Genomic DNA, 27,098 nt, shown 5'->3' with positions numbered 1-27,098 from the left:
TTTTATTTTTTAGGAGTTTTTTTAATTAGGTTTTTAATTTTTTAAAATAATTAATGTATTTTTTAAAATAGTTTTTGTATTATTATATCATTTTACTATATTATAAATTAAAAAAATTAAAAATTTATTAGGCTTACGCCTCACTACATGCTAAAAAGTTTAAAACACCTTGCCTTTCACCCCCTCCTCTTCCTCCTTTTAAAACATTGATTGAACGATTATGTGAACTAATTTCACCACAAGATGTTTTACTTTCACATAAAAAATTGTCAATATTAATTGCTTTTGATGGCATAGTCAAATTATACACAAACTAATCTAAATATCATCACTATACAAACTGGTCGAAATATCATCATTATAAATAATATTGTTAGTATTGTAGTTTGTATTTTGAAGTTTATTGTTGTTTGTACACAAAGTAACTAATGTTTTTTTATATTATCTCCTCTCCCATCGGAAGATCACGAGGCTTCAGTATTATTTTCACCTTTAACAAATTGAGACATATTATTCACATTTTTCATTGTTTTTAGTAGAATAAACAAAATCATTTTGATTTTTATTCCAAATCGCCCTCCCTAGTTTTCATTTCGTAACCTTAGGTCCACAGCTCAATAAAAAACTTTAAAAATGGAAGGTTGAGAAGAGAGTAGTTAGTAGTGGGATCGAACCGCGAAAAGCAAAAGCCCTAGCCTCCTTTAACGAGCCAGAGCGAGTGAGCGAATTGCTCAATTCTCGCTCTGGCTTTTCAATTCATCAACAATTGCGAACTCCATGGTTCCATGCCATGTCGAAAAGGTAATCATTTTTACAGAAATTTTCGTATCGCGTTTTTGTTTCTTCTTGGATTTTGATGATCTGAAAAAATTCTTCAGGATTGGATGTTCATATATTCTTACCTTTAAATATGCGATTGAATTTATTGTGTTGTGATCGGATGGAAGATTTACGTTTTAGGAGGTGTCAGATGGTGGTGTAGATATGTAAATATTTATCTTCCACCTTGACAGAAAAAGTGGTATTCGTTTTTGCTCTTGATTCCTATGATTAGCTGAGGAGAAAGTTTTACGAAAAATTTAAATGGAGTTTCTTAACAATTTTTTTTTCTTTTGATTCCTAAGATCAGCTGAGAAGAAAGTCATACGAAAAAATTTCTAAACAATTATTTCTTATGTCGATTCCTAAGATTAATTGAGGAAAAGAGTTTTACAAATAATTTTGAAGGGGATTTTCTAAATGATCATGGAATTTCTGGAAGGAGCTTGTTGAAGTGATTATGTCATTATGTTAGAAAAATAGGAGTTTGACGGCTTTGTCTATATTTTGGATTGATTACTACAGAGATTATCAAGCAGTAGGACTTCTTTGCCATGCCTCCCTTAGTCTTATGAGAGAGAGTTAAATCTTTTTCTATTTTATTTTCCCAGATAGATATGTTCAAAAAGGTTATATGCTTTAGAATCCAGCACATCTATAACAATGTGTCTTGTAAGGCAGTGACATTTTGGTGAAATCGTAAACTAGTTTTTATTTTATTCAAAAAGTAAATACATAGTTTTAATTATATTCTAGATACTAGTATCTGTTAATATATCAAGCAAGCATCCAATAAGAAATAAGATTTAGATTACATATCTGGAATTACTAATCCATAAATCAAATGACCCCTAATCGTTTGTTGTATGGTGTCTATTTCTCTCTTTTTTTATGTGTACCTTTGTTAAAAGGAAATATCCGAAGAGGCAAATTATCAGAACAGTAGCATTTTCTGATCATTTGTCCTTTTACAATGACTATACAACTAAAGTATTTGATTGGCAACTTTATAAAAAAGTAAATAAATATTGATGAGCAAAGTTTATTGTTACTTATAACTTGTAAATGAATTTGTGGTCTCTTGTAGATAGCCGTATGCGCTTACAGACATGCTTATATATTTTCCAGGGTTCTTTGCAAGTTCTTTGTAAATGGTGCATGTCTGAAAGGAGAGTACTGTGAGTTCTCACATGATTGGAAAGATCCTCCAAATAATGTAATGTTCTGGACATTATAGTTTTTCAATCATAGTTTTGATTGGCCACTTCACCATCTAGTAACTCTTACTTGGATTATCTTTGCAGGTATGCACATACTACCAAAAAGGATTATGTGCCTATGGCAGCAGGTGTAGATACAAACATGTTATAGTGTCTGAACGACCTTCACTTCCATCTTCGTCAGCTCCAGCTCAACATCTGCTCTCAGCTTCTCCTCCCACCACCCTCTCTCCTGGAATGCTAGCAGATGATGCAGGACTTCTGTCAGGCATTTCTTCCAAGTATTTGGCTTCAGGAAGACCTTTTTACCCTCCCAACCAGCCTGTGTGGAGTGAGAATTCAGAGCATCGTGATGTGGCAGATATTGATAATATTGTCGAGTGGAAGAGAATGAATCCAGCTGATCAATCAATTTGCTCTTTTGCTGCTGCTGGTAATTGTCCACGGGGAGAAAGCTGTCCTTATATTCATGGAGATTTGTGTCCAATCTGTGCGAAGCATTGCTTACATCCTTTTCGGCCTCAGGAAAGAGAGGAGCATATAAAAACATGTGAGAAGAGGCAAAAGCGCCTTGACTTACTGAAGCATAGTCAAGAAATAGAGTGCAGTGTATGTCTTGAACGTGTACTCTCTAAGACAACTGCAGCAGAGCGGAAGTTCGGGATCCTTTTTGAGTGTGATCATCCATTTTGTATATCATGTATCAGGAATTGGCGCAGTGGTTCTCCTTCCTCTGGGATTGATATCAACTCGACATTCAGGACCTGCCCCGTATGCCGGAAACTTTCATATTTTGTCATTCCAAGTGTCACTTGGTACTCCACAAAGGAAGAAAAGCAAATTATCCTTGAAAGCTACAAAGCCAAACTCAGGTTCGTCTTTCCTCTTTTCTGTTTTGTGTTCTTTTTTTTTACTTCAGATTTTATTTACCTGTGTGGCTTTTAGAACTATTAGCATGGACGTGACTGTCTCTAAATGCAACAAATATGGAAATTTCTTTAAAGATGTTTTGTGAATTATCTAATTGTAGTTGTAATACATGTTTCAACACTATTTTTAGTTGTACTAGAAGAATTTTGGTAAGAGAATCTATTGTATATGATTTCAGGTGTCCGGTAGGGATTGATATTTGGGTATTCTATTTAGCGATGATACTTTGAGAGTAGGGTGTACATAGGTCGGTTTGGTTTGGTTTTTCATTAAAAAATAACTAAATAAATTATTTCAGTTTATTAAACCTATAAACCAAATCAAACCAATCTAACGTCGGTTTTCTTGATTTTTTTTTAAAATAATTACATCGTGATTGAAAAAGGGATCAAATTAAAGAGGTTGTTTCCTTGATCGTGTGATTTCAATGCCGCACTTGAAGTTCTCAATTGAAGATTGTTCTCTCGATCGTGTGATTATATTGCTTAATGGCATCTCAAAAATACATGAAAATATAAAATCAGAAAAAATAAGATGTACAATGACATCTTCAAGACATTATTTTAGAAAAACATATAAAAAACTCACGAAAAAATACAACACATGTCAATTTTTTTAAGTCATTACAAGTCCAAATATGAAATAATATATGTAAACATTGAAAGTTATAAACTAATTTTAAAAATACTTGCAAAGCATATTATAATAAATACTTTTTTGTGTATAAATGAATTAAAATTATATATGTATTCCGTCAGTTTGGTTTGGATTCTTTTTTTATGTTAATACCAAATCAAACCAACAATGATCGGTTTATTTTTTTCAATGCCAAACCAATCAAACCAAATCGTAAGTTGGTTTTTTTTGTCGGTTCGGTTTGATTCGATGGTTTGACTTGTATATCTCTACTTGAGAGCTTTGGTCCAGTGATAAGAGCACAGTCTCATGAAGTGTTGGTCAGACGACTGTTACAGACAGTGGCAGAGTCAGGAATTTTGTCATGGGTGCTCAAACTTTAAAAGAGTGAATAATGTTTTTTGAGCGGAGTGGGTGCACAAAACATTTTTTTTTACTGATGACCGAGTGCACCCAAATTTAAAATTAAATTAAATGTCATTTAACTAAATCATATGAAAACTTAAATTATATAACTATCAATGGTATAAATCAAAACTAACGGAGAAAAATAAAGAAAAACAATTTTAGCTACTAGTTGAATACACTTCCTCTAGTTCATATTAAGTGAATTGTTGAGACTTTTTTCATAATTTAAAATAAGTGAATTTTTTAAAGTTTAAAGAGAATTGTTAAGGCTTTTCCCCTCATATTAACCTTACTTCTAATGAGATTTTTAACTATTTTACATTTTCTAAAAAAATCATTTAAAAATAATCAAAAGGATAATAGTGGAAAGTAACAACAACAACAACATACTGAGTGAAATCCCACAAGTGGGGTCTGGGGAGAGTAGAGTGTACGCAGACCTTACCACTACCTCACAGAGATAGAGAGACTGTTTTCGAAAGACCCTCGGCTCAAAGTAACAGTCCCAAGAAAGGGAGAATCACAATACAACAACAACAACAGCCCAGTGAAATCCCCAACGTGGGGTCTGGAGAGGGTAAAATGTACGTAGACCTTACTCTTACCAAGGTAGGACGACTGTTTCCGAGAGACCCTCAGCTCATTAGAAGTATAAAAAGAAGTCAGATAAGGCTAAGAAGATCAAAGCGATATGAGAAAGCAAATAATGAATAACGCAAATAACGAAGCGACACAGATAAAATAGAGTAATCAAAGTACAGAAAGTAATAGAGAGATAATAACAGAAGTCAGAGCACAAGAAATTATAGTGCGCTAATGCGCCTACTAATACGGAAGAATAATGAGACTATGTACTAGCCTTCTACCCTAATATGAGTCCTTCACACCCTTCTATCTAAGGTCATGTCCTCGGTAAGTTGTAACTGCGCCATGTCCTGTCTAATCACCTCTCCCCAATATTTCTTCGGCCTACCCCTACCTCTTCTGAAACCATCCATGGCCAACCTCTCACACCTCCGCACTGGGGCATCTGTGTCTCTCCTCTTCACATGCCCAAACCATCTCAGTCGCATTTTCCGCATCTTGTCTTACACCGAGCCACTTCTACCTTGTCCCGGATAGCCTCATTTCTAATCCTGTCGCTCCTGGTATGCCCACACATCCATCTCAACATTCTCATTTCGGCTACTTTCATCTTTTGAACATGAGAGACCTTAACTGGCTAACACTCCGCCTCATATAACATAGCCGGTCTAACCACCACTTTGTAGAACTTGTCCTTTAAGTTGTGGTGACACCTTCTTGTCACATAGCACACCGGAAGCGAGCCTCCATTTCATCCACCCTGCCCCAATACGATGTGTGACATCATCGTCAATCTCCCCGCTGCCTTGCATGATAGACCCAAGGTACTTGAAATTAATTTTCTTTTGGATGGCCTGGTCACCAAGCCTAACTTCCGCGCCAACCTCCTGAGGTGTCTCACTGAACTTGCACTCTAAGTACTCTGTCTTGGTCCTACTCAGCTTAAACCCTTTAGACTCCAAGGTATGTCTCCAATCCTCCAGCTTAGTGTTAACTCCGCTACGAGTCTCATCGATCAGGACTATGTCGTCCGCAAAAAGCATACACCATGGCACCTCATCTTGAGTTTGTCGCGTCAATCCATCCATCACCAAGGCAAATAAAAACGGACTAAGAGCTTATTCTTGATGCAACCCCATCACAACTGGAAAGTGTTCTGAGTCCCCTCCTACTGTCCTTACCCTGGTTTTGGCACCCTCATACATGTCCTTGATCACCCTAATGTATGCCACAGGTACACCTTTAGCCTTCAAACATCTCCATAGTATCTCTCGTGGAACTTTATCGTAAGCCTTTTCTAGATCGATAAATACCATATGCAAGTCCCTCTTCCTCTCCCTATACTGCTCTACCAGTCTTCTCATAAGATGGATGGCTTTTGTAGTTGAGCGTTTCGGCAAAATCCAAACTGGTTCTCTGAAATAGACACGCCTTTCCTAACCCTCATCTCCACCACTCTTTCCCATACTTTCATAGTCTGGCTTAGAAGCTTGATACCTCTATAGTTGTTGCAGTTTTGGATATCCCCCTTGTTTTTGTATAGAGGGATCATTACGCTCGACCTCCATTCTTCGGGCATCGTTGCCGTCTTAAAGATGACATTAAATAACCTAGTCAGCCACTCCAAACCTACCGAGCTCGCGCTTTTCCAAAATTCTCCAAGAATCTCGTCAGGTCCGTTCGCTCTTCCCCAGTGCATCCTACGCACAACACCCTTAACCTCTTCGACCGTAATACTCTTGCAACACCCAAAATCGTGAAGCCTCCTTGTATGTTCCAAATCTCCCAACACAATCTCTCTGTCCCCTTCTTCTTTCAAGAGTTTATGAAAGTACGACTGCCATCTCTTTTTAATGAGGGTCTCCTCTATCAATACTTTTCCATGCTCGTTCTTAATGCACTTCACTTGATCCATATCGCATGCCCTTCTCTCCCGCGCCCTGGCTAGCTTGAACAATTTCCTGTCCCCGCCTTTCTCTTCTAGTTCAGCATAAAGGCGTTCAAAAGCTGCCGTTTTTGCCGTCGAAACCGCCTCCTTCCTTGCTATCTTATAAAGTTCCCTATTCGTCCACTTCTCCACCTCATCCTTGCTTTCTATCAGCTTCGCATACGCTATCTTCTTTGCTTCCATCTTCCCTTGCATTTCTTCATTCCACCACCAATCCCCTCGATGCCGGCCATGGCTACCTATCGAGACTCCCAGCTTTTCTTTGTTATAACCCTAATACAACTAGCCGTCCTATCCACATAGTGTTCGCATCCCCACTACTATCCCAGGCCCTTATATTCTTCAATTTTTCTCCCATCTCCAAGGTGCTAGCCGTGGTCAAACTCCCCCATCTGATCCTAGGTCGGTCATCCCCGACCCTCTTCTTCCTCGTCATCTTGATCCCTAAATTCATCATCAAGAGCTAAAACGAAAAGCGATGTAAATTCTATAAGACAAGGACAATACCAATATCAAGATAATGTGATAATCAAGGGCAATAACAATACAACTATAATGACACGCCTAGACCTAAGACCAACCCTAAACCATCACAGGGCAAGACAACATTCTACCCTTGCTAGCCTTCTACCCTTACTAGCCTTCTATCCTAATACGCGACTTCCACTCCTTCCTGTCTAAGGTGATGTACTCGGTGATATGAAGTTGCACCATATCTTGTCTAATCACCTCTGCCCAATATTTTTTCGATTTACCCCTACCCCTCTGCATAGCCCCCAAATTTAGGGCTGGGCGTTCGGTATTCGGTTCGGTATTTTCAAAATTTAGATTCGATAATTCGGTAATCGGTAATTCAAAGTATATACCAAATACCGAACTTTCAAACTTCGGTTCGGTAATTCGGTAATCGGTAAATAAAAATTCGGTTCGGTACGGTATTCGGTAATACCAAAATTTCCGCATCTTATAAGATCAACACAAATGCAAGCATTTTTTTTACAAGATAAGTAGCCACAAACCATCTTAAAATAAAATCTAAAACTAAAAGGCAACAACAGTCAACAGGCAACAGCAACAAAGTGCTTCAGCCTTCAGCTGCAACACACAACAACTAACAACAATACAACATAAGCTGCAACACTACACCCAGCAGCAGCACACTACACACAACACCACCACCTCTTGCAGCAGCTCCCTACAACACCTGCAGGCTGCACTGCAGCAACAATAAGCCAATAATTGGCAGGAGCAACAACAGTCAACAGCACCTGCAACAGCATACAACATGCAGCAACAGCTACAACATGCAACAACAGCTACACACAACACCACCACCTCCTGCAGCAGCTCCCTACAACACCTGCAGGCTGCACTGCAGCAACAATAAGCCAATAATTGGCAGGAGCAACAGTCAACAGCACCTGCAACAGCATACAACATGCAGCAACAGCTACAACATGCAACAACAGCTACACACAACAACAACTAACAACATAAGCTGCAATAAGCTGCAACACTACACCCAACAGCAGCACACTACACACAACACCACCACCTCCTGCAGCAGGTCCCTACAACAGCCACCAAAACAAGCAACAACCAGCAACAACAACACCTGCAGGCTGCACTGCAGCAGCAATAAGCCAAAGATTGGCAGGAGCAACACAACAACAGTCAACAGCACCTGCAACAGCATACAACATGCAACAACAACAACAAAATGATTCAGCTGCAACACACAACAACAACAAACAACATAAGCTGCAACACTACCTGCAGCAGCAGCACACTACACACACCACCACCACCACCTGAAGCAGCTCCAAAATCAGAAGTCAGAAACAGTAGCAGCAGAGGACCAAGAATGCTGCTATATGATTTTTCCATTAACTTATACTTACACCACTTAGCTTCTTTTCCTTGTGAACACAGAACAGGAAAAATGCATAAATAAAACTCTTCTAAAAGTCAAGTTTCTAACAACAAATGCTATCAGAAGTCAGAACACAGTCCAAAATTTCCCTATACTTAAACAATCTATCAAGTAACTAGAAGTCTAGAACCACATACTTTTTCTCACTTCATCTACGCCCAAAAGCCAAAAGCCCGTGATTTTTAAGTTTTAACTGAATTAAAAGGTTAGAAACCTAACCTTTTTGAAAATCGATTTTTGTGTTTAAGATTTTTCTGTCTCAAAAGAAATCAATAGTAGGATGTTGTTTTAGGATATGACACTACTTTTAAAAAAATAATCAATGATCAGTTTCCTAGTTTACTTTTTAAAAAGAATTAGAAAATAACAAAGGAAAAAGTGATAAGCAGAGATTTTCTTTTTACGCGGAAATTATTGGATAGCTCTGCACCTAAACAAAAAGTTTTGCCCTATCAAAGTAAAAACTATCCTCATGTAACTTTTTTTTTTTTAAAAAAAGGGCATAAAGGTTTCATAATCTTAAAAATAAGATAAGGCACCTTAGAAAATTTGGACAAAGAAGGTAAGTTACCTTAGAAGATTTGGCCCGAACCTGCTGATCTATCACTCCAAAGTTCAGTCTCGTGATATCCAGGTAGACTCGTACAACCGTTTCGCCTTCAGAACCTCTTCCCGATAAACTCCAAAGCCACTAATTTCTTATACCAATTTTGTTGAAGAAGATTCAACCATAACCAAAAAAGCTTTTGCTTTCTGAGAAGTGAGTGATGACTGATGACGAGTTGACGACGAGAACTGAGAAGTGAGAAACTGAGAAGAAGTGAAGAAGAACTGAAGAAGTGATTAAGTGAAGAACTGAAGAAGAAGAAGTGAAGAACGAGAGAAGTCAGAGAACTGAGAAGAAGAGCTGAAGAGGAACTGAGAAATAGAAATAAAAACCCTAGCCTAAATGAATTTTTGTTGTAATGTTGTTGCCTTGTTGGACAATTGGACTAATGGACTGGGCTGTTGGGTTATTGGTGAGGGATTTGGGCTGCCCTAAACTAATTACTAAGAAATTAGGCCCAACAGACATATAATAGACTATTAATAGTGGACTAGTTAGTTATCTAGTCATATTAATTACGGTATTCGGGATTTACCGAAATACCGAACGGGAAAAAAATAAATACCGAAACCGAAACCGAATACCGAAATTGTGGACTTTTGGTACCGAAACCGAAACCGAATTACCGAATACCGAAATACCGAAATAGACGGTTCGGTAATTCGGTTTTCGGTATTTTATGCCCAACCCTACCCAAATCCAACCGTTCGTACCTCCTAACTGAAGCGTCGACACACCTTCTCTATACATGCTCAAACCATCTCAGTCTCGCTTCTCTCATCTTATCTGCCACAGAGACCACTCTTGCCTTCTCCCGAATAACCTCGTTCTTAATTTTATCACTCTTAGTATGTCCACACATCCATCTCAACATCCTCATTTCCGCAACATGTATCTTCTGAACATGAGAGTTCTTGACTGACCAGCAATCCATACCATATAGCAATGATGGCCTAACCATCATTTTGTAGAACTTACCTTTAAGTTCGAGTGGTACCTTCTTATCACACAGGACTCTAGAGGTAAGCCTCCATTTCGTCCATGCTACTCCAATACGATGCGTGACATCATCGTCAATGTCCCCACTACTTTGGATAGGTTGAGTGGCAAGCCTAACTTCCATGCCCTCTTCATCCATCGCAACACTGAATTTGCACTTCAAGTACTCTTGGTCCTACTTAATTTGAACCCTTTGGACTTCTTAGTCTGTCTCCAAACCTCCAACCTATCATTAACTCTGTTTCGAGTCTCATCAATCAAAACTATGTCATCCGCAAATAGCATACACCTGGAACCTCTTCCTGAATAAACCGTGTCAGCTCATCCATCACCAAGGCAAAAATAAAAGAACTCAGCACAGATCCCTGATGTAGTCCCATCTCAACAGGGAAGTGCTCTGCTCTGAGTCACTTCCCACAGACCTAACCCGAGTCTTGTCTCTAGTATACATATCCTTTATCGCCCTAATATACACCATCGGAACACCTTTGGCCTCCAGACATCTCCAAAGAACATCCCTCGGGACTTTGTCATAAGCCTTTTCAGGATCAATTAACACCATATGAAGATCCCTCTTTCTTTCCCTACATTTCTCCACCAGTCTTCGCATAAGATGGATTTCTTCAGTAGTCGACCGCCCCGACATGAATTCGAACTGATTCTCTGAAATTGACACTCCTCACCTCACCCTTATCTCCAACACCCTCTCCCATATCTTCATAGTGTGGCTTAACAATTTGATACCCCTATAATTATTACAGTTTTGGATATCACCCTTGTTCTTGTACAATGAAATCATAGTACTCCACCTTCATTCATCGGGCATCTTAGCTGTCTTTAAAATAACATTAAACAACCTAGTCAACCTTCCCTTATCAGTGCTCTTTCAAAAGTCCACCAGAATTTCATCGTGTTTGATCGCTCTCCCCTTCCTCATCCTACTAATAGCACGTCTAACCTCCTCAACCCTAAAACACCTACAATACCCAAAATTCCGAATGCTATGAGAGTGCTCCAAATCACCCAGAACAATATCTCGATCCCCTTTTTCATTTAAGAGTTTGTGGAAGTAAGCTTGTCACCTTTGCTTAATAGAGGTATCATCCACTAACACTTCGCCTTCCTCGTCCTTGATGCACTTTACTTGATCCAAGTCGCGAGCTTTTCTCTCTCTTGCTTTGACGAGCCTATACAATCTCTTATCCCCACGTTTTTCCCCTAACTTGACATACAAACATTCAAAAGTTGCCGTCTTAGCACTCGTGACCGCCGACTTTGCTTCCGTATTTGCCCTCTTATAGATAACTTTAAGCCTACACTTCTCAACCTCATCCACGCACTCCAACCACTCCGTATAGGCAACCTTCTTAGCCATTACTTTGCCTTGAACTTCTCCATTCCACCACCAACTCCTTGACGACCACCAAAGATTCCTCTCAATACCCCTAATACCTCGGTAGCTGCTTTTCTAATGCAACCAGCAGTCGTGTCCCACATGTTGTTCACATCCCCGCTACTACTTCAGGCCCCCATACCATTCAACTTCTCCTCCATCTCTCGAGAAAGGGCAGGGGTCAGGCTTCTCCATCTAATCCTCGATTGATCATAAAGGGTCTTCTTTCTATCCCTCTTAATCTCCATGTCCATCACCAAAAGCCTATGTTGGGTAGTGATATTTTCACTCGGAATAACTTTGCAATTCTTACAAAGGCCTCTATCACCTTTTCGGAGGAGTAGGTAATCAATCTGAGTCCTAGCTACCGTGCTACTAAAAATAACCAAGTGATTCTTCCTCTTTATAAAACAAGAGTTACCAAGTGATTCTCCCTCTTTATAAAACAAGAGTTACCAAGTGGTTCTCCCTCTTTATAAAACAAGAGTTAGCAATTTCCAACTCAAAGGCTTTAGTAAACTCCAGGAGAGATGTCCCGCCACCATTTCTTTCCCCAAAACCAAAGCCTCCATGGACATCATCAAAACCACTAGAAGTTTTACCGATATGACCCTTGAAATCTCCACCCATGAAAATCTTTTCAGTGCTCGGTATACCTCTCACTACCTCATCCAAATCCTCCCAAAAGAGCCTTTTGACCTCCTCATCCAGGCCCACATGGGGTGCATACGCATTAATAACTATTAAGGCTAGTTATAGGCAGGCTTATTAAGGAGGAGGAGCCTTTTGACCTCTTCCTCCTCTTAAGACTCTTCACTGGCTATATGGACTTCACTGTGAGTGACCGTATGTTCCACTATCCTACTCTCAACTTAAGAAAACCCGCCCCCCTCTTACCACTATTACCCCTCGCCTTCAACCCCAATCGAGGACATGACCCTAATCCACCATCATTATACAAAGCCACCAAAAATATGGACTACAAAGTGATAAACTAAGGACAAATAAATCAAGACAAATAAACTAAGCAGACTGATCAAAGACAAGAACAACAGTTGGGGCACAAGAAATCAGCTATGGAAAGAAAAGGGAAGATACAACCTGGCTCGGAGAAAGCTGTGAGTAAAAGTCTGACCGGAATCTTGGACATCACCGGAAAAGTTTGGACTTTGCTGGAATCTGATAGCGCTGCAACGTCGGAGGTCGCCAGAAAATGCTGGCCGTCGCCGGATATTGCTGGGAGTTTCTGCGAGATCCTAACAGTCGCCGGAAACTGGACAGATCTGGTTTCGTGGTCGCCGGCAGAAACAACCTGTTTCAGAGAGGTTCTTGCGTTTGCCGGAAAAGAAAGAAAGAAGAAGAAAAAGACCGGAGTTTCTTGTGTTCGCCGGAAAAGGGAGAAGAAGACCGGCGTATGGTTCAACTCTTGTCTAGGTTGTGTTTGCCGGAAAAGAAAGAAAGAAGAAGAAGAAGACTTGTAGTCGCCGAAAAAGAAAGAAAGAAGAAGAAGAAAGAAAGAACACAAACCTGGATCTAAATTCTGTATAGCGGAAAGTAACCTTTAATTTTTATCTTTAAATATAATTTCTTAGGGATGTGATAATCTAACAATTCACTTAATATGGATCAAAAATATAAAGAAATAATTAAATCTTAATTCTTAAAATAATAAATTCATTGAATGTAGTGTAATAAAATTTAAGGCTGGAACTTTAAATCGTAGCTGGCGTGGATCGAACCAGAGAACCTCAGAGACTTAAATGAGCATACTTTCCGCTAGACTACAAACCTCCCTTGTGCTTAAGGGTGTTCATTTATTTATATATCCACATAATAAAGAATATTTTACCCTATATACACGATCTAATTTTTCAGCAAAGGGTGTTCGGCTGACCACCCTTACTTGGCTGTAGTTCCTCCCCTGGTTACAGATTTGAACCTCAAGCAGACCAAAAGTTCGGTTTAAGTGGGGAAGAGTAGAGGGGCTGGCCCATTATCCATCGAGTTTTGAACCGTGAGCCTATTGTCCTTTGGGGATTTCTCCTTTTCCAAAAAACGTAAATCTGTTTCCTGATAACAATTATGTTCATTTAGTGGTAGTCAGATTTGAAAAGTCAATTTATAATGTCGTGGGAGATATGGTTTTTTTTAAGTTCCAGGAAAATATTCATTGTTATGAGCCCAATGGAACTCTTAAAGATATTCTGGATTGAAGGAAGTAAGAGAAGAAAAACACCATGTAGAAGAAAAGAAAGGAAAGGAGTGATAATATTTTTGAATTGATTATGAGTAGGAAAAAAGTAATGTGTGTCATTTGACAGTGTTATCGCTGATCAAGTATTTGTTCTTTTTGGGATTATTGGCTAAAAATCAAATGAATATCAAAAATTTCCTCTTATCACTTTCATATCCCTTTCTGTCGATACAAAAGGGCCATCAGCCAACTGGGTTTGTTGTTTGGTTATGATTCTGTAAATGAAGCCACTTATTGATTGATACAATGATTAGTTACCCAAAAAAAAGGTCTATTAGGCTTTGAAATGACACGTTTTTTTGTTTCAGCTTGGAACTGACCCAATTCAGAGTCCCATATGTTTTTGATTTTTGATTTATTTGGCGAGTGCTGCTACTCTGTCCAAAGATGGACAATAGTCATTATTCTAAGATAACTGTGTATTTTGAAATTCTGTATAATGAAAATAAATTTGTTACCTCAAAGGCATTATCAATTTATTTATTTTTGACATTTTTTTCAAAAAAACAAATGAACTGTTAGCTTGAAGTCTAAACTCTAAGTATAGCACACGTACTTTATAAGTATACTTTTAAATTTAGGATTCTTTAGAAGAACTCAATATTTTTATATTTGATAATTTATTTATTTTTCACATCAAAATAGTCCGGTTAACTTATTCTGGTGGTGCACTTTTGTGTTTCTTAAACTTGTTTATCTATTAAATGTTCCCCTTCCCCTTGTTCCCAAGGAAAGAAAAGATTATTTCCTCTTAAGTATCTTTCTCTCTCTGACTTGTTCTTTGTTTTTTAATTTTTGAGCTCAGGTCTATTGATTGCAAGCATTATGACTTTGGCAATGGGACTTGCCCATTTGGAAATAGTTGTTTCTACAAGGTACAAATGTTATGATGTGTGTGTGTCTTTAGAATTTGATGTCAAGTGATTTGTTGCCATTCTGGTAAAAATGAGCATTTCCTTTTGAAAAAATGGAAGTTTCTATAGAGTTAACCGATACTTGTGTGGTGGGACTTGGGAGAGTAGTTGAGCTGCGCCAAAGCACACCAAGCTTAAGGTATTAAGTGAACCTTACACAACATTGTTGACCAGTAGCAGAGCTAGAAATTTTGACAAGATACTCAAAAAATCCAAAAATGCCACATTTGGGTTTGAACTTGTATTTCTCTGACAAGAGGGGTTACTCAGGTGGTAAGTACACTCCACATTCAACCCTAAGATTGTTGGTTCGAGTCACGAACGAGCAAAAAAAGGTGGGAGCTTTTAGGGAGAGGTAAAACAAAAACTTTAAAAAAGCAAATTGTATTTCTCTAATAGTAAGGGGATTCAAAATATTATATATGTATAAAACAAGAAAATTACCCTTTTGACACATTAAACTTTTCAACGAATTGAATCCCCTTCCTTGACTGGTCGATAGCCGACTTGGAGTGAATATTTTCTTTTAGTTATGTTTTATCCTGAAACCTTTATTTTTTGATGACCAAAGGATGGATAAGATTAAGGTAATTTAGAAACCCTTATTCTCTGTATTGTTTCTCTATTCATACATTATAGAGAATAAGGGTATTCAAAGTCAATACCTTAGGCCTCATTTGTTTTCATTGAGATTTAGACGTCTGAATTTGAATGCATATCTGAATGATTAGGATGTTTTTTCTAGATTTGAACACTGAATGACTAAGTTGGTTTGTTTTTCAACATTTGAATGTACATAATTTATTTATAGGTACATAATAAAATATACTATTCAAATAAAAATTAATTAAATATTAAAAAAATCATTATTTGATAAAAGAAAATGAAACATTTATGCTTGCTAGTAATGGTGGAGATTGTTTGTAGTGGTGCAGGTGGTAATAGTTGTTTGTTAGTGGCTAGTAATGATCATAGTGATAGTTGTGATGGTGGAGTTGGTTGCTATTATGGTGATTGTCATAATGGTGGCAATTGGTAGTGGTGTTGGCGGTTATAATGGTGAAGTTGGTTGATGTTAGTAGTTGGTGGTGTTGATGGTGATGGCTAATGATGTGTCTGTGGTAGTTGGCGACGGTGCTAATTATGATGATGGAGGTGGTTGGTAGTATAGATTGACCACAGTGGTGGTAGTGGTTGATAGTAATGGTGGAGGTGGCGTCGAAGAATGTATGGTGCTAGTTGTAATGGTGGGGTTTGTTGATAGTAATTAGTAGGAATAGACTATAGTGATGGTATTGGTTGATAGTGGTGGTATATGTGGCGGCACGCGGCAACTACAAAGACAGGGGTGGTGGTGGCAATGGATACAATTATAATGATGGAGAAGGTAAGTGTGGTAGCAACTGACAATAGTGGTTATCAACGGTGGTAATTGTGATGGCAGAGGTGGTTGGTGGTAGATGACGGTAATAGTGGTTGATAATGGTGGTGGTTGTGATGGCAGAGATGGTTAGTGGTGGTGGTTGGTAATTGTGGATAGAGTGATGATAAATATCATCTCCACAAGAACACCTCTTAATGATATTAAGACTTTGTTCTAGATCTTAATAATTAGGACATTCATACTAATTAAGTTTTTAAATCTTAATGAAAACAAATGTACTTAATAGTTTAATGTCTGAATCATTCAGATTCAGACATCCATTAATAGGGGTGGTGGTGGCAATGGATACAATTATAATGATGGAGAAGGTAAGTGTGGTAGCAACTGACAATAGTGGTTATCAACTGTGGTAATTGTGATGGCAGAGGTGGTTGGTGGTAGACGGCGGTAATAGTGGTTGACAATGATGGTCGTTGTGATGGCAGAGATGGTTAGTGGTGGTGGTTGGTAATTGTGGATAGAGTGATGATAAATATCATCTCCACAAAAACACCTCTTAATGATATTAAGACTCTGTTCTAGATCTTAATAATTAGGACATTCATACTAATTAAGTTTTTAAATCTTAATGAAAACAAATGTACTTAATAGTCTAATGTCTGAATCATTCAGATTCAGACATCCATTAAGTGCAAACATGAGGCCTTAATCGCTCTTTCTAGAAGTTTTCATCATTTGACTCATAAATTGAGCACCACAATTGAAATATCTATTTTGTGCATGCACATCAAAACCAATGTTCATTCACTCTCTCTCTCTCTCTCTCTACAACAACAACAACAACAACCCAGTGAAATCCCACACCATGGTGTCTGGGGAGGGTAGAATGTACGCAGACCTTACTCCTACCAAGGTAGGACGGCTGTTTCCTGGAGACCCTCGGCTCAGTAAAAGCATAAATGCATAAAAAATGTTAGATAAGAATAGAAAATTAAAAGCTTTATGAGAAAAACAACAAACAAATAACGAATAGATAACAAATAAATAAAGACTAATAACAAATAACGATTAAATAAATAATTAATAAATAATGAAAGCGTCACAGGTAAAGTTGAGTAATCAAAGCATAGAAAGTAATAAATAATAGCAGAAATAACAGAAATCAGAAGTCAAAGCGCAAGAGATCGTAATGCACTACTACACCTATGAATAGAGAAGAATAACGAGACTATGAACTAGCCTTCTACCCTAATTTGGGTCCTCCACACCCTCCTATCTAAGGTCATGTCCTCCGTAAGCTGTAACTGCGCCATGTCCTGTCTAATCACCTCTCCCCAATACTTCTTCGGCCTACCCCTACCTCTTTTGTAACCATCCATGGCCAGCCTCTCACACCTCCGCACTGGGGCATCTGTGTCTCTCCTCTTCACATGTCCATACCATCTCAGTCGTATTTCCCGCATCTTGTCTTCCACCGAGGCCACTCCTACCTTGTCCCGAATAGCCTCATTTCTAATCCTGTCGCTCCTGGTGTGCCCACACATCCATCTCAGCATTCTCATCTCAGCAACTTTCATCTTTTGAATGTGAGAAGTCTTAACTGGCCAACACTCCGCCCCATACAGCATAGCCGGTCTAACCACCACTTTGTAGAACTTGCCCTTAAGTTTTGGTGGCACATTCTTGTCACATAGCACTCCGGAAGCGAGCCTCCATTTCATCCACCCTACCCCAATACGATGTGTGACATCATCGTCAATCTCCCCGCTGCCTTGCATGATAGACCCAAGATACTTGCAACTACTTCTCTTTTGGATGGCCTGAGCACCAAGCCTAACTTCAACGTCAACCTCCTGAGGTGTTTCACTGAACTTGCACTCTAAGTACTCTGTCTTTGTCCTACTCAACTTAAACCCTTTAGACTCCAGGGTATGTCTCCAATCCTCCAGCTTAGCGTTAACTCCGCGGCGAGTCTCATCGATCAGGACTATGTCATCCGCGAAAAGCATACACCATGGCACCGCACCTTGAATTTGTCGCGTCAATCCATCTATCACCAAGGCAAATAAAAAAGGACTAAGAGCTGATCCTTGATGCAACCCCATCACCACTGGGAAGTGCTCTGAGTCCCCTCCTACTGTCCTTACCCTGGTTTTGGTTCCCTCGTACATGTCCTTGATCACCCTAATGTATGCCATAGGTACACCTTTAGCCTTCAAACATGTCCATAGTATTTCTCTTGGGACTTTATCATAAGCCTTTTCTAGGTCGATGAATACCATATGCAAGTCCCTCTTCCTCTCCCTATGCTGCTCCACCAGTCTCCTCATTAGATGGATGGCTTCTGTAGTTGAGCGTCCCGGCATAAATCCAAACTGGTTCTCTGAAATAGACACGTCTTTCCTCACCCTCATCTCTACCACTCTTTCCCACAGTTTCATAGTATGACTTAGTAGCTTAATACCTCTATAGTTGTTGCAACTCTGGATATCCCCTTTGTTTTTGTATAGAGGGATCATTATGCTCGACCTCCATTCTTCGGGCATCGTTGCCGTTTTAAAGATGACGTTAAATAACCTAGTCAACCACTCCAAACCTACCGAACTCGTGCTCTTCCAAAATTCCCCAGGAATCTCGTCAGGTCCAGTTGCTCTTCCCCAGCGCATCCTACGAACTACACTCTTAACCTCCTCGACTTTAATACTCCTGCAATACCCAAAATCGCAATGCCTCTTTGTATGCTCTAAATCCCCCAACACAAAGTCTCTGTCCCCTTCCTCATTCAAGAGTTTATGGAAATAGGACTGCCATCTCTGTTTAATGAGGGTCTCGTCTACCAATACTTTTCCATGCTCGTCCTTAATGCACTTCACTTGGTCCACATCGCGTGCCCTTCTCTCCCGCGCCCTGGCTAGCCTGAACAATTTTCTATCCCCACCTTTCTCTTCTAGTTCAGCATAAAGGCGTTCAAAAGCTGTTGTTTTTGCCGTCGAAACCGCCGACTTCGCCTCCTTTCTCTCTCTCTCTCTCTATATATATATATATTTTGTTGTTTTTTGTGTGTTTAAACCACTCCTTACTATTATGTTGAATAGCTTGGTTAGCTATTCAACATCACTATATGGGGTATGATGTACAATGTTGTCAAAGGCGTGCTTAAGCCCTGAAGCGAGGCTCAAAATGTGTTGAGCGCTTCGCGTCGCTTAATGTGTGCTTCAGTGTTGTCATCAAGGTTTTAAGACATACTTTTCCTTGCCAATGAACCTCTTCAGAAGATGCGATACTAAATAATTGATATTTCACTTTAGCGTAATCTTTTTTCAATTTCTTTAGTGATATATTAATTATCCATGCTTATAATTATTAGTCTTGGACCAAACATATATATTTGTATATTTTTCTCCCTTTGTGTGTTTTTTCATTAAAGCCCACACTTTATTTGTCCTTAAAGCCCCAATGGACTTTAGAGTTTTTTTGCGCTATTTGCTTTTGATAACACTGATGCTATACGATGACGAATGAGGAAGCTATAGCATTGGATTGCTGGATCTGATGCTATTTCCCCAGATGTTCGATTTTTCAATTAAACAGATGATTGTGTGTGAGTCGGTTTGGAAAATCTCTTTCTTTGTGTAGTTGCTTTGCGTCATTGATAATATTATCCAAGAAACCAAAAAAAATATTATATACTATAGTGTTTGATTGACAGATCAAGGCTAAAAGAAGAGACTGATTGCTGATCTCCAATGCCTTCTTACCTTCTAACCTTTAGTGTGGTGCTTCAATTCCACAAGCTCATGCTTAGACATGTGTTCCCTTGAGATATACAGTTATAACCACTTCCAATAACTTATCAAGCAAAAAAACACTTAAAACTCATTTAATGTGGACTGTTTGTAATTACACTTGTTTTTGATGAAGGTTGTGCTTATTGTCTTGGCTCTTGTCAGTAGTATATTTTTCCTGGGACATTCTAATGATAGATAGTTTTAAGAATAATAGTTTTTGAAGAGCACCTGGTTGAAACATGATCCAACTTATAGATTGAAATGTATGTGTTAATAATATAGTGATGACTCTCATCAGGACTGTATCGTTCCACTTCATTTCACTGCAGTTCATACGTTTGCCTTGTTCATCTGGTTTTTGGTTTCTTTATTGAGAGAGGAGGGTGTCAGATTTCAGTGACAGATTGGCTTAGAGGTCGAGGTTATGCAGAAATGCTTGCCTTCTGATTTTGAATATAGTTTGTAGTTACTTGACGTCACAGGGGATTGCTCTCTTCCATAATGGATGTTCCCGATAAAACTGTATATAGTTCTTACAGAGGAAGTTTTATATATTCATCATGTTAAGCAGTATTTTCTTTTCTGATTATCTTTTTTATCCGTTTTTCTTTTGTCTAATTTTGTTTTGGTTCAGCTTGTGCTATATTTATATTCAAAATGCATACCTTATTACTTACGGACATTATGGTCCACTATTGCAGCATCAATACCGTGATGGCCGTCTGGAGGAAGTGGTACCACGTCTTCTTGGTCATGAAGATGGAAGCGCAGTGATTGCTAAAAATATTAGGTTACACCCGTCATCCAATCTGTTTTCTTCATTTTGTTATGATGACAATGTTCATGGGTGTTTACTACTTCTTTCGGTCTGTATTATTCTTACATATGACTCTTACTTTCAGGCTCTCAGACTTCCTTGGCAATTTAAGAAGAAGGTGAACCGTGAATATGCTTATAGTGATTTCAGGGTAAGTTCAAATTTTACATATTTTCTTCGTTTTTTACTTTACTTGGTGGTAACATTTGCGTGTACAAGGATCAAATGGTTATTTTTTTGTAATTTGATGTAAACAAAGAAGAAAAGAATCTCCTTTCAAATCAATATTTCATGCGGTAATTGACTGGTTATTCTACCGTCATCCATTCCATGTTTTTCTTTAATCCTTCCAATTTAAAACTCTTGTAATATCTTTTCATAGCCTGTGCTAGCTATAATAGCCTTCAATGAACAACCATTTAATTGATGTGCAAGTTACAACAGTGTTCAATTCATTCTGAGCGTTCTTCTGATTATCTGACTGCAGGGTTGAAGTCGGAAACAACTTACATTTCTTCTAAGTGGTTACAAGATTTTTTTGCATTTTTTGAGGTAAGCCATGATCACTTCCCCTGGTCATATTGAATCGTGGAATGCCCTGTGGCCTGTGAATATATTGACTTTAGCATGTTCTAGATTCTTTCTGATAAAACGAGAAAAAGGGATTATATGGTTCACTTTTCCTGCTATGTTTGAACAGATTTATCAGAATCATAGGCGATGAATAAACCATTCTTCTGTTTGCCATTGATTGGTAGGTGAAAAATCATGTAGCTATTTATTTTAGAAATCGTCATTTTATTGTTTTAGTATTTTGCTATATTTTATCTACTTATAATAATTTTCTTGCTTCTTTTGTTTAAATTATAATTGGCTTGTGTCTGTTTCAGTGCTGGTGAATTATGCGTTGAGAGTTGAGGTGCAGACATGGTATTCCAGACAAGGGACTTGCTTGGATAAATATTTTTATCGAACCATAAAACAAAACCTATCCCCCAAATAAAAAAAGAAAAAAAGACGACGATAAAGTGTATATGGATTTTGTATGTATATTAGATTTTAATTAAGTATATACTTGCAATTGTGAAGAGGATAATATAATAAAAAACTAAAAGGAGCAGGGAAATGTTTTTGGCGGTTACTATTCCTCTTTCTACCCTTTTATAGATCTTTCTTTCCCTGTTTTTGTTTTTGTTTATTGGTGATGCAACAGAAGGTCAAGAGTAGAACTTGGGAAGATATTCTGAATAGCTGTGACACCTGTAAGAATGGATCATGCATAGTGGTAGGCAAGTTAACTTGTCGATTGATAAATGGATATCTAAGAATAACCTCCATCAGAAGAGTGTGTTAATGTTTCAAGCTTGGTCAGCAATGGTGTATACACCTACCTACTCAGAGTAATCCTACATAGCGGGGTCTAGAAAAGATAGACCTTATGTTCTTACTTTGGAGGTAGAAAGTTTGTTCTGATAGACTTCAGCTCAATGAAAACACAATCCAAAGTAGTATATTAAAAGAAATAATGAAAGTGGAAAAGTTATGACAAATGATAAATCGTCCTAGCAATAATCAAAACAAAATAATATAATAAGCAAAGTATAAGAAACAATAGATAGTAGCTAAATTTGAGATAAGAAACTTTCTATTTTAATTCGTATTTTTCATTACCTTCTATGAAGTTGCAAATTTCTTGTCATTGGAACTTTATTATCTTGTTTGACTCTGTCAATGCCAAATCTTCTTTGGCAAATCGTCATCCAGAGTTGCCACTAATAATCCTAGCACTATGCACGTACCTTAGACTTTAACTCTACAAATTGGTTGGACTCTTGGTCTAGGATTAAAAAGCAATAGTTTGATTAATAATATCCTCACCTTAGTCTTCTGCCTCTGAAACATCTAGTTAACTAGAAATCATGACATGTTCAATGGCAACCATGGCCATATTTGTTTAGAAAAATACATACTCTAGCGTTGTGGAATTAGACCAAATTCCATTGCGAGAAAATTGACTAAATAACATATTAAAGACTACATACTATTAGTCCTAGCAAGACTCTTTAGATTTCAATATCTAGCAGTGCAATTCTAACCATACATAACAGTTATTAAATCTGCATTTTTTTATTAAAAAAATTTGGAACCTAATAACAATAAATAATAATATAATTAATAGAGAAGATATTTATTCCATAATTAAAGGTTTTGTAAATAACAAAATATTTGAATTCCTTAATTATCTCTCAATTTGTTTGTTTTGTTGGTTTTTATCTCTCTAATCACAATCTCTGTTTCGTTCTTTTCTTTTTTTGATTTTTTGCTCTGCATCATTTTTGTTGCTGTTAATTTTAACATGAAAATTAGTTTGTGTTCAATAGTAATTCAACACATAGATTAATGGGATTCAACAGGTTTGTTTTATTGTTTTTTAATATTTATTTTGTGTCATTGTTTTTCTTTTTTTGTTAGCGTTTTTTTTTTTGGATACTACAGGCTCTTTGCCTGATTTTATCATTTTTGGCGTCTTTTTTTTTTTTGTTAATTCTTCTTCTTTTGTAGTGAATATTGATTGTTTTTTTGCAATTTTCCTTATCATATTGACATTATTTTTTTGATTCAAAAACAGGTAGATATTGATTATACACATTACAATAGCTTGATTAATGTTTAGTCGACTCAACTTGATATAGACACTACTACTGAGACTTGGTTAATATAATCATTTTAAATTAAAGAGTTATGTATAATTTTTGGTTTTACAAATGTGTATATAAACTGATTTGGTGTAGTAATTATTACAATAAATCTTCTGTATAAGAAGAAATTATAAATTTTAATCTATATTGATCAAATTTAGAGTACTATTACATTGTATTAATTTAGGTATAATTCGTGGTGTCAAATTTAAATGAATCTATTGTATGATTTTGATTTATTTCGTGGTTTCCATAAGTTAATGAATCAACTGTATGATATTGGTATGAATTGTCGTTTCACACAAATGTTTATAAACTGTTTAAGACTAATATTTTCTCATAACTACTTGTGTATACAATTGGTTCATAAGCTGATTTTTATTGTTAGAACTGGTCTATTGTATCAGTTTGGTGTGGTTTTTAAAAATAAAATTTTCAATTGTATTATATTGGTATACATTCAGGTTTCAAGAAATGTATAAATTTGAATTTGTCGTATGATTATGGTTTAATTTGTGGTTTCAACAAATGTTTATAACTGTTTAAGACTAATTTTGAACTACAAAAAATATTATTATGAATTTTACTCCAAATCAGTTTATAAAGATCATTTCAAAAATACAATTCATACCAAGACCATGCAGTAGGTCCATTTAATTTTGAAATCATATTTCATACCAATATTGTACAATTAAGAGATATATAAATTTGAACAATACAGACCACATAGTTTAAATCATTATTTATTCATATTGTTTATTATTGATATGAAATAAGATTTTTTGAATATACCCATTTAAAACCACAGTTCATACAAATATATCAAAACAATATATAATCATTCTTTTGCAATCATGATTCATACAAAAATATCATACACAAGATCACATTATGAATCATTTTTATACACAAAGAATAATTGTAAAATTTATCAGTACGGACCAGTTTACCAGATCATTTTGAAATAAGCCACAATTTTTATCAATATCATACAATTGTGCAGTATTATAAATTTGAACATTGAAAAACTTAAATTAATAATTTAAAAACTCAGTTAAAAAACTGAAATATATATATAAGTATATACCGATTATATATACTTCTTACACAATAAGTGTGTATATGTGTGTGTGTGTATATATATATATATCAATTTTTTTATTCATTGATAGAGAGTAACAAATTGAATATCGAATTTACTGGGATAGATTGTGTAAGAAGAAGAAATATTTGGAGAGAGAATGATATAGTTGTTATGAAATAAATAATGGTGGATGTTCACCACTTGTAATTGCTCATTACCAAATTCTACCACTATTAATTGTCCCATCTTATCATTCCTCAATTTGCCTATAAATAAGGCTGAAAGAGTGTGCATAAAATATCAATGCAAATACAGTTCTAAATTTGTCTTCTTCCTCTCTTCTTGTTATTAATTTGCTTTCTGCCTTTTGCTTACTCTTTTAATTTAAATTACTTTATAACACGTAATCAACACGAGACTCCATCACTTTGAGCTATTTTAAACAGGTAACAAAAGTGTAAGAATTTTATTTTCTTAAAATGTCTAAATCTCTAAATTTGAATTTGTTGCTCTTGATATATCTAGAAAAAGCTACTCATCATAGGCACTAGATGCCGAAATATACCTACAATCGATGGATGTGGCAGACACCATCAAAGATGACAATAAGACATTTAGTCAAGATCATTCCAAAACCATGATATTTCTCCATCATCATCTTGACGAGTGTTAAAATTACAGTACCTCACATTAAAAGACCCCCTTAAACTGTGGAAGAATCTAAAAGAAAAATATGACCACCTGAAGTTGGTCATCCATCCACAGACACGTCATGATTGGCTCAATTTGAAATTAATGGATTTTAAAAATATAACTAAATATAATTCTTCCGTGTTTAGAATTATAGCACAGTTAAATTTATGCGGAAAAAAAAATCACTGAGAAAGAAAAACTTAAAAAAAATATACTCCAAGTTTTCCACCCGCAAATATGCTTCTGCAGCAGCAATATCGTGAAAAAGATTTTAAAAAATATTCTAAATTACTTTATCACCTTCTTGTTGCTGAACAACATAATGAGCTGTTAATGAAAAATCATAATAGTCGACCCGTTGTTTTTTTGCCACTCCCTGAAGTGAATCAGGCAAGCTATAACCAATAAAAAAGAGGTCATGGCCCCAGTCGTGGTCGTGGTCATGGGCAAAGAAGAAATTATAATCATGATGCTCGTCTGGCACCGATAAATAATCAACAATACAAAAAGAAGAGTAAAAAGCAAGAAGCTATACCAAAGAAAAATTTAGAAAATATATGTCATATATGTGGAGATATGGGGCACTGGTCACAGACTTGCCGGTCATCAAAATATTTGGTTCAGCTATATCAGGCATCCTTGAAGAGAGCAAAAAATAATTCAGAGACAAACTTTATCTTTGAAGATAATATTGAACTTATGCATCAGGATGTAGCTCATTTCTTCAATTTTCCAGAAGGAAATATAAATATTGATAAGCCTGATAATATTCAAATAATTTTTTTTTATTTGTTTGTACTAAATAATATGTTTATATTTTTCTAATCTATGAAAATAAATAAAATTTGTATAATGAGCCATGTTTTAATTATAATATTTACTTTATTTCTTTTTGAAGAAAAATATGGATATGCCTCAAATTTTATTTGGATCAATAATAAATCACGAGGATATTTGTGTTATTGATAGTGGAACGACTCATGTCATTTTTAAAGAAGAGAAATATTTTTGCTACTTGCTTAGAAGAAAAACAATTGTTACTGTAATTTTTGGTAATTCAAAAATGATTGAAGCTCCGGAAGAGCTATTATATTTCTACATAAGGGGACAAAGATTGTTATAGAAGATGCATTGTTCTCTTCTAAATTCTCAAGAAACTTGGTAAGTTTTAAAGATATCCGCAGAAATGGATATCATGTTGAGACACTAAATGAAATGAATATTGAATATTCTGGTATAACCAAGAGTGTCTCAGGTCAGAAATATATTTTGAAAAAATTATCAACTTTGTCGTCTGGCCTATATTATGCAGAAATTAGTTCAATTGAAACATATTTGATCGTAAACTAGAAGTTTACTGATCTAAATACATTTGTGCTATGGCATGATCGAATAAGTCATCCTGAATCAATAATGATGAGACGAATTCTAGAAAATTCAATTGGACATCCGTTAAAGAACCTGAAGATTCTTACGAATGATGAATTTTTATGTGCTGCTTGTTATTAAGGCAAATTAATTGCCAGACCATCAATCCTGAAGGTCAGAATCGAATCTCTTGGCTTTTTAGAGCGTATACATGGGATATATGTGGACCTATTCATACACCTAGTGGATTGTTTAGATATTTTATGGTCCTAATAGATGCATCATCAAGATGGTCTCATGTGTGCTTCTTATCATCTCCCAACCTGAAGTTTACGAAGTTATTAACACAAATAATAAGATTAAGGGCGCAATTTCCAGATTATCCAATTAAAGCTATTCGCCTTGATATTGCTGGAGAATTTACATCCCAAACTTTTGATGATTATTACTTATCAATTGGGATAAAAATTGAACATTATGTTACTCATGTTTATACTCAAAATGGCATTGCAAAGTCATTTATTAACCGCCCACAATTGATAGCAAGACCTCTATTTATGAAAATAAAATTATCGACTATTGTGTAGGGTCATGCTATCTTACATGCAGCTGCACTTGT

General features: G+C 36.6%; 2 protein-coding genes across 3 annotated transcripts; one reads left to right on the top strand and one right to left on the bottom strand.

Moving 5' to 3' along the window:
• Positions 1 to 624: 624 nt before the first annotated feature.
• Positions 625 to 21,776, top strand: LOC129886953 (E3 ubiquitin-protein ligase makorin-like). 2 transcript variants are annotated; one of them, XM_055961863.1, is made up of 9 exons: positions 625 to 801; positions 1,948 to 2,035; positions 2,124 to 2,911; positions 14,538 to 14,607; positions 20,520 to 20,608; positions 20,721 to 20,786; positions 21,123 to 21,187; positions 21,336 to 21,389; positions 21,526 to 21,776. In XM_055961863.1, the coding sequence occupies exons 1-6, from the start codon at positions 791 to 793 to the stop codon at positions 20,755 to 20,757; spliced, it is 1,083 nt and encodes a 360-aa protein (XP_055817838.1). In that variant the 5' UTR covers positions 625 to 790; the 3' UTR covers positions 20,758 to 20,786; positions 21,123 to 21,187; positions 21,336 to 21,389; positions 21,526 to 21,776. The 2 variants fall into 2 exon arrangements, with proteins under 2 accessions (XP_055817838.1, XP_055817837.1); XM_055961862.1 differs by lacking the exon at positions 21,336 to 21,389.
• LOC129886954 (uncharacterized) lies at positions 5,918 to 8,344 on the bottom strand. Its single transcript, XM_055961864.1, has 2 exons — positions 8,320 to 8,344; positions 5,918 to 8,230 (listed from the first exon to the last, which is right to left on the bottom strand). Exon 2 carries the CDS (start codon positions 6,739 to 6,741, stop codon positions 5,959 to 5,961), a length of 783 nt encoding a protein of 260 aa, XP_055817839.1. The 5' UTR covers positions 6,742 to 8,230; positions 8,320 to 8,344; the 3' UTR covers positions 5,918 to 5,958.
• Positions 21,777 to 27,098: the final 5,322 nt, after the last annotated feature.

Source organism: Solanum dulcamara, chromosome 4, assembly GCF_947179165.1.
Source record: "Solanum dulcamara chromosome 4, daSolDulc1.2, whole genome shotgun sequence".
Taxonomy (NCBI): domain Eukaryota; kingdom Viridiplantae; phylum Streptophyta; class Magnoliopsida; order Solanales; family Solanaceae; genus Solanum; species Solanum dulcamara.
Note: the sequence above shows the minus strand (reverse complement) of the source record. Positions and strands in the feature narration are given on the sequence as shown.

What these genes read in the sequence shown, in the direction of transcription:
- LOC129886954 (XM_055961864.1), bottom strand. Translation starts at nt 6,741, where the DNA reads ATGCAAGGGAAGATGGAAGCAAAGAAGATAGCGTATGCGAAGCTGATA.
- LOC129886953 (XM_055961862.1), top strand. An exon ending in GGAAAGATCCTCCAAATAAT is followed by an intron (nt 2,036 to 2,123) that starts GTAATGTTCTGG and finishes TTATCTTTGCAG; the next exon opens with GTATGCACATACTACCAAAA. An exon ending in AGCTACAAAGCCAAACTCAG is followed by an intron (nt 2,912 to 14,537) that starts GTTCGTCTTTCC and finishes TTTTGAGCTCAG; the next exon opens with GTCTATTGATTGCAAGCATT.